At 32.9% G+C, this 9,127-nt stretch overlaps 1 protein-coding gene across 1 annotated transcript in view; it reads right to left on the reverse strand.

Annotated features, from left to right (window-relative positions):
- The window catches only part of LOC113229769 (chymotrypsin-like protease CTRL-1), a 24,994-nt gene that overhangs the window by 4,150 nt on the left and 11,717 nt on the right, over nt 1-9,127 (reverse strand). Inside the window, exon 5 of the mRNA XM_026463452.1 lies at nt 1,284-1,409. Coding sequence (XP_026319237.1) covers nt 1,284-1,409 — 126 coding nt within the window. The remainder of the gene's footprint in view (nt 1-1,283; nt 1,410-9,127) is intronic.

The raw sequence follows: 9,127 nt of genomic DNA on the forward strand, positions 1-9,127 counted from the left end.
AATTTTTGGTGGTTTTAACAACTCTATGTATTGTACACAATATGTACATGTATCTATATATGTGGAACACCTTTTTCCGACCATTGCATGAAATAAACTATATTAAGGACACGCGCTTGTAACCCTATCAATCAAAACAAGGAAAGATACTGACATATAAAGAGGCTGTATGGTGGAAATCTTTGTCTACGTACCCAAACAAATGGCGGAAATTTATTAAAAAAGTACGAAAATATTTACAATTTTGATTAAGAATAAGTACTAAATAGTACAATTTTGGTACATTTTTTGGTACCAAAAATGTACTACAGGCAGTCTGAAATTTCAACATATTTTGTCTTATTTGTCAGACTCTAACCAGCAGATCGAGCTGGAGTTTCCTTTACTTCAAAGTACTATTAAGGTACAAATTTTTGGAATAAGAAGTTTTTATAGTTATTAAATAAATACTGGCAATCTGAGGTACACCCGCCATATTGATAGATATTGCTATAACTTCGTTCTGATGGAGGTACAAATTTTTTTAATAGAGGTACTAAATAGTACAAATTAGGTACATTTTTTGATACCAAATTCAATCGCAATCGCGCGTTTCTATCGTTGCAGTCACGCGTTTGCATCGATGCAACCGCAGTCACGCGTTAGCATCGATGCAATCGCCTATAAATCGCAAGTGCTGCTAAAAGTCGCCGGGTATAACCACTCTGAATTTGAAAAAGAATGACTTCAATCGTCTTTACATTTTGATTCAACATTCTGGTACCTATATGTAGCCAGTGATTCATGTAAATGTTGTTATCATAATGGAAACATTTTTTTAGAGTTCAAAATAATGCAGTATATGTTTTTGAGTTGGGACAATCAATGTCAATTTTATTCGTTTTGTATAAAAAAATATTTAATTAAAATTGACCAATTTCTGATCTCCCGATTTTTTCTTCCAATACAATAAAATGATACTTACATGAAATTTAATCAATCAGCACTAAAAAAATAATAATGGATTTAATTCATGTTTATGGACAACTCACGCTTGACCAAAAAAGTTACTAAATTGTTTTCACAAAAACCATTGTCTTAATGGTTCCTAAGAGATGTTCCTTGCATGGTTTCAGATTTCACCATACTGTCCCAGTTAAAAAAACACACTGTATATTTATTACATTAGTCGTAGTAATATTTGAATTGATCATCACTATGGTTGGTAAAAGTGACGAATATAGATGACAATAAATTTTGGGAACAGATTAACTTCTCCCTGTTATTGTAATACAAAAACGAACCTTGTGAATATCGGAAACGAGAGATGACGTGCAAATAAAATGTTTCATCTCCTTATGATGAATTCTGTTACATTCCCTAGATGATATTATTTTCAGATCTGCCTTATTCAATATCAGTGAATGTTGCTGTGAAATAAATGAACAGTTAGAAGTTTTATATAAACAGTATAAAAATTATCGGTATCAAACCATTGCAAAAAAGACCTTAACTATAAGGGCGCGTCCTCCTATGTGGTCACATTCTATTACCGTCGGACGACTGTCGTGTCTAGCCTGTTCCCATATCACGACTACCTGTCATGGACGATTTTTTATCGTTGAACGATTGTCGTGACTAGCTGTTTCCACTAGATCGTGACGACAATTTATCGTTGCCCGACAGCCTCCTTGGCGTTTGCACGACAGAATCGTTTGATGCACCGGCAGCCGGTAGTGTGTGTTCACCCGAAATGGATGACGATGAAATTTTAATAATGTATTACTTTTTAAAAATGCGGAAGAGGAAGCAAACAAAGAAAAGAAAATATAACGTGACGTACAAAATAAAACGTGACGACAATAGGAGCTGCGACAATCTATCGTCACGTTTTTATCGTGACGATAAACGATGAAAAATTCGTGAACGACAGTTAATCGTGTCGTGCTATATGTGAAGAACTTCAATTAAATATACAAGACACGACACTGTAAACTTCACGACAATCTGTCGTCACGACATAGTAGAAACGTGCCCTAACAAAGGTCGAAACGACTTGTATCTCGACTATATTGAAACCATTCTGCAGCGCGCGCTGGCGACTTGCGCAAGTCGCGTCGTGCTTGCACTGCAGGTCGGTGCTGGTACTGCCAAACGATTTTACAAGCCCTACTTGCGGTAATAGGTTCAAACTCGTCCTACGTCGCAGTGTTTCAAAATGCCTTCAGGTCGGACATTTCTAGTGAAGCTTAGTATGTAGCGTGTTTTAATGTTCTAAATGCAGGACGAAGACGTTATATTTAATTATTTATTTGTTTATTTGTTTGTTCGTTCGTTCGTTCGTTGAGTTTTACGTTATCTGGACTACTGGAAACAATTTTCATCAGGTGATGAGCATAGGTGTACTAGGTACCATTTTTGCCGCTTCGTGTACGTCGAGACATTAGTGACGTCAGTTTTCTGATGAGGATCGCCAACGGTAATATTGATTGTCCAGGATTGTTGTTGCACATTAACCTGCGCACAATCTTGTCGCATTACAGATGTCGACCACCTCTGTAAGTGCAGTTTGCGAGCACTAATTATAGGCACAAAATACGTACATGGTGCGTGCATTGAGACTTTATAACAATGCGATAGTAAATCGTTCTGAATTTGATTTGTTTTGTTCGAACGAGATAGAGACAGTCAGGCGAGAAATGACCAAACGTCACTTTGACACATCACGTGATTGGCGATGAATACACTGGTTTGTTCATTTTTTTCCATCCTCTAAGGGTTTGTTCGTTTAATTGTCTATTAATAGTATTTTTTATTTATATTTTTTTTAATTTAGTGACTGTGTTCTTTGTTTTCTCCTATAATCTCTTTTTGGCTTGCTAAGCACTTTATATTGTTTCATGTTGGTGGAAATTCAAAGAAAAGAAAAAGTAAATGGCATTGGATTACTCAAATTTTCCTAAAATAAATAAATTATTATAATAATACAAAACTAGTATGTGAGCCCATTACAGTCGAACACAACAACGTCAGAATCACTTAAAAACAACACAATTAAAATAAACTGTTTATATATTATTCTATTAAAATATACATTTAATTCCTGTGCGACTCTCGATAAGGAGGTCGTCCGCGAATTCGAAAGAGAGTAAACATGCTGAACGTTCCTTATGTGATTTTAATACATAAAAGTGGTAAAATTTAATAGTATTCGCAAAAAAATACACCAAAAGTTAAAGTGAACGGAACGTGTTTGTATCATTTCACTGTTAAATTAAAACAGTATAACAGTGTTAAATCTAAAACAAAAATCCAATTTTCGTTAAACTTTTTAAAATTTGAACTTTGATCCCATTAGTGAACAAAAGACCCGAAGAACAAAAGAATTGTGGTACCTACTATTTTCATGTTATAGTGAGCATAAATTTCGGCGCACGGACTTTGCAAATTAGTGGCGCAGCCGAAAAGCGGTGGACACTCACGCATGAGACTCGGGTTCAATTCCAATAACCCATATTCAACAAAATATAAACATTATAATTATTTTTAACTTTTATTTTCTTACGTCAAAACCGTCTACCAAATTATTGCCAAAAATAGCGTGTAGTGTTTTAAGTGGTTTATAACAGAACCAAAGATTATTATTTTTCTACTAAGAAAAAGCACTAGCTGTAAGACAAAATAAACATTCTCTGTATAGTGTTTGCCATAAAATTGTAGAGCTGCACGGCGACTTAAATAAGGTACTGTAGTAGACTCATAGTGAAATTGTTATATAAAAACATATCCACAAAAAATACAAGTACACAAAAGTGACACCTGTTATTGGCGAAAGTTATTGGCCATACAACGACATCTTTTATTATGGATCGTCATTAATCTAGATCTTTATAATAACTCGTTGATAGTGGTTACATCTAGTGGTGGTTTTTATCAAACTCTATAAATAAGTATTGCTACTAGACGCAAGGGGGCACGAAAAAGGAAAAATGACTACACAGTATGGTAAAAGTAAATAAAATATAAATAACAGAGAATTTGTGATTTATGTCATTTGTAAAAGAATATATGATTTAACATGTGCAAATGTCTCATCTCAAATATTTCGCCTAATCACTACGGATAATAAACAAAACTGGAAATGTCAATTATGTTGGTTGGATTTTCATAAATAAAAAGAAAATGTTACAAGTCACAAAAAAATCGTCATAAATGTATCTACCGAGAACTCATTCAGCTCCTTAGATGACAATGATGAAATTGAGATATCATCGAACTCAATCGATTTAAACAGAACCTGCCTCGGGCCTAGATCTTGCCTTGAAAGTGATTTCCAGGCTTTAAAAGCTGAAATCAACAAGCTGAATTAGAAGGTTAAAGCAGCTGACAATGAAATTATTAATTTACATAAGGAAAACTCTACGTTACAAAAACAATTACAAAAACGGAAATTACAAAATAAACAATTAAAGCAAACATGCAAAATAACTGACACCAAATACACTTCGAGTCCCATCAGCCAATACTCAAGTCGAAAAAAGAATAAAAATAAATAAATTAAAAAGAAGAACTTTGGATTTTTCTAATTCAGAGAATGTGACTATAAATATTGATGAGCACTACTCCCCGCGAGATGGCGCTACTAGTTCACCAAAATTGCAAGATACGAAAACTAATGGTCTGAATCCATTAAAACACGATACTCGACATGTTCAATACAGCATGTGTATTATTAGCACGAATAAGAGAAACAGAGTTGTAACGACAACAACATCTACCATCCAGAATACAAAAATTTGCCATTTCTTGACACCAAATGTAGAACTGCAGCAATTATTGACAAATTTAGAGACAAAAGTGAAAGATTTTACATTATGTGATTGTTGTGAAAAAGATTTTGAAACCAGTACGAACTATAAGAGTTTAGTTAGTATGCTCAGAAGTGAACTGTTAAAAATCCAAAATACAAATGTATTTATTTGTTTACCAACTTTTAGACACGACTTGCATTCAAGTTTATTATATAACGAGCGTGTTGATACATTTAATAATTTACTCTATCGGAAAAATTTGACTTATGAGTGTGCCGATGTACTGGACTCGAACAAGAATTTAACGTACGATAATCGCATGTTTACTGTTTTTTAGGGTTTTTAAATAACAGAGGTCTTCGCCAAATTTTCAAAGATTTGAGCTTATTTATCAACGATGTCATGTTGAAAACTTACAAAACTTAACTATGGATTCATGAAGACAGTAGCAATCAAAAGTCTGAAATGAATAAAACCGAGATTTTCGAACTTTACAGGAGAAAATTCATTCTAATTCACCAAAATTCTGATTCGTCACGTAAGTTAAATGAAATTTTTCAAAACATACAGTCTGGAATAAACTTCATATACTCGAGGATTTTATGAAGGATAATTCATAGAATATACACGTTATAGGGATCACAGAAACCTGGCTTACACAAGTCAAGCTCGAGCTCATAAATTTTAGTGAGTACGATATCGCGGCTGCATATTGCAGGCAAAACTATGTAGGCGGTGGCGTTTGCATTCTGGAGGGCTACTCTCCATCTCCGTCCGACATCCGTCCGAAACAATTACTGTCAAATAAGTAATATTCGACAAAATTAAAAGACAAGTATCCAGTATGAAGTTTCATTTGCATCACGCGTCTTTTCATTTGGTCAAGTATTGCTTATTTGTTTCAGTAATTGTTTCGGACGGATGTCGGACGAAGATTGAGAGTAGACCCTCTGATACGAAGTGGCATCGAGTATATTCACAGACAGGACATCACGAATATGACTATTGAATATGTATTAGAGGTTTGTGCAGTTGAATTACTGCAGTTGGACATATTAATAATTGTATTATATTGGAATTCTAAGAAAACAGATTTATTTTATAGACAATTAAACAATATTTTGAATTATTATAATAAATACCATAAAAAGAGAATTATAATTGGTGGCGACTTGAATATAAATGTGAAAACAAATACTAAACATACTCGCTGTCTTCTAAATCTAATGTCAGAATACAATTTTACACAACATATAAAAAACCTCATGCATCATATATATTGATTTAATATTCTCAAACTTCAACGATTTAAATATAGCGACGTCTGTTCATTACTTTGGTTTTTCTGATCATAAAAGTTCTTCTATCGAGCTAAAAACTATTCCGCAAAATATACAGACAAACATAAAAATTACGAAAAGAATATATAGCAATAAAAACATACAATGTTTCAAAAATAAATTATGAGATGTAGAATGGAATAAAATTATAGATATAAAAAATGACAATGTAAATCAGAATTTTAGACAAATTATTGAATAAATTATTAAGACATTTATTTCTTTTTTTTCATTCATTTATTCGTTCGTTATTACAGGTACATGATATAGATGATAATAATAATTTTATGGAATCTCTGCAATAAGCCAAAGTGGCATACGAAGTCAATTAAATAAAAATGTAATGTCAAAATAAAAGAAAAATGTATACAATGTCAAAAAACTAATAATAATTAAAAAGTCTAAAAATATTAATAACTAAATGGTACCCAACTGTCAGCATTTACATATTCTAAGAAACTATTATTGAAATATTCTTCTATGCTATAGTAACATTTGTCAATTAATAATTGTTTTAATACATCCTTGAATTGCATTCCACTAAGATTTTTTATTGCGTCTGGAATTTTATTAAATATTTTGGGTGCAATATCAACAACGCTATTTTTGTATAGGGCCGTTTTACATATACTTCTTCGGACCATATATTTCCTGGTACGAAATAAGTGCGCTTGTGAACTTACTTTTTCTGGGAATTCACTCAAGTTCGTCTTAACAAAAATAGATGCCTCAAAGATGTACAGACATGGGAAGGTTAATAATTTTAGGTCACGGAAAAATGATCGGGATTTTAATCATAATATTTAATTAAATCTAAATAACATTGGTTTACCCAGGGTATTAAAAATCGTACAAAAATAAAAGATCACTAAAAGCATTGTTAGTACAATCAAATAATGAAATAATAAAAAAACACTATCGGAAATATGAAAAATTATTGAAAAAAGCTATTGCGTGTGCGAAAAAATTACAATTTAGTGACAGAATGGAGTTTGCAGATAACAAAGTCAAATGTATGTGGAAAATAATAAATGAAAACACAAACAAAACTAAAAATATTCCCTTCATAACATAACGTTGACTATGAACGATATAGAAATGTCTGAACCGAAAAGAGTTGCAAACGCATTTAATAAGTTTTTTGTATCAGCCGGTGAAGTGCCCAACGGCTCGTCACGGTCCGGCCAACACAAGTCCTGTACCCGTCGGAAAACACAATGTTCTTATGCCGAGTAGAACCGATTTGAAGTAAACAAATTAATCCGTAGTTTAAATAATAAAAATAGTGCAGGCATAGAAGATCTTCCACCCTCTTTAATTAGCAAATGCGCTGATGAATTGATATTACCATTGACTCAAACAATTAATCAATCCTTTTCAGAAGGTATATTCCCCGACTCCCTCAAAATAACGATAGTAAAACCGGTTCACAAGAAAAATGACAAGACAGACGCAAATAACTACTGCCCTATAGCACTACTCCCGACACTGTCAAAAATAATTGAGAAGGCAATGGATTCGCTCTGGGCCTTTTGGAGGGAAAAGTGTTGTTTTTATTTTGACTTTCAATTATTTTGTGAAATCTAGTTTAAAGTGGAATAGGATAGTGCTATTGTGCCTTAATCGAAGATTAAAACGCGAAATTATACGAATCTCGAACTAGAACACCCGTATCTGCCCGTTCTAAGGAATCCCGAGCCAATCCAAGCACGCCGCCTCAAATTGCCTATCCCCTTTGTGGCGGCCATATTTACAGAAACATAATTAAACGAAGACATGGCTCAAAAGACTTAATAATGTACTAAGACTTGGCTGTATGGTGTAAAACCTTTGCCTTTTCCTTTACGGAAAGAAGAAAAAAAATGAGAAGGCAATGTGCAATCGGTTATACTCTTTCTGTGAAAAGTACAATGGTTCTCTTCCTACCTTCAAAACCAAAAACAGTATGTGGAAGTCGACTACCTAAACAAAGAAACAGGTATAATAAATAAAGTCCGATGCTCAAATTATGAAATGCTCAATTCCTCAGGGGAGTGTTATCGGATGTATCATGTTCTTAATATACATAAACGACCTTCCAAAATGCCTTGAAGAAACTAGATTATTATATGCGGACGACGTATCAGTATTGACATCTTGTAAAAGTAATTTATATCTAAAAATTAAACTTAATACAATTTTAAACCATATAATTTCATGGACTGGCCATAATTTAGATATAAATTTCAATAAAACTAAAATAATGGAATTTAGGCCGGACCAAAAAACGCCATTAAATATTAATTTCTCAGCTCTTAGTGCATACTATGCCTACGCGTACGCGTGGCTGAGATATGGCGTTATTTTGTGGGGGAACAGCACGACTTGCACAAGACTTGCTTATCATTCAAAAAAAGCGTGTGCGTATCCTAGCTAACTTAAAAACAACTAAAAGCTATAAATCACACTTTAAGCGTTTGAAAATATTGACTTTGCCAGCGATTTATGTTTTAGAACTATGCAAATTTGTAAGACACCACTCTGAACTATATTTAAAAGAAGGAGTCCAATCTCGACGCTACCCGTCCCGGTATAAAAATAATTTAATCAGACAGCCATCGAAATTAAAATTAGTTAGAAGACACTAATTTTAATTTAATTTTAAGTTCACATGAAATGGCCATTAAAATATTTAATAAATTATCTAACGACAAAAAAAAGAAGAGAGCAACCATTGACTTATGAGAGTAACTACAAATTTATTAAGCTACTAAGAAAAAAATTTATTGACAAATGCTATTACACAATTCAAGAACGTTTTGCAGATAAACTATTTTAGAACAAAAATTTACATCAACAATTAAATAGTATATTATACAAATACATTATTTAATCTTATTTTGACAATTTGTAATAATCTTTATATTTTTAATTCTTTATATCTTTATAAGCTGCACCCCTTCCTAGCACCGTTTCACCCACACGATTTCTATAAAAGCGAGGGCTGAGCGGGAGATT

The sequence above is a fragment of the Hyposmocoma kahamanoa genome, unplaced genomic scaffold (assembly GCF_003589595.1).
Source record: "Hyposmocoma kahamanoa isolate Upper Pololo Valley unplaced genomic scaffold, ASM358959v1 62, whole genome shotgun sequence".
In the NCBI taxonomy this organism is placed as follows: Eukaryota; Metazoa; Arthropoda; class Insecta; order Lepidoptera; family Cosmopterigidae; genus Hyposmocoma; species Hyposmocoma kahamanoa.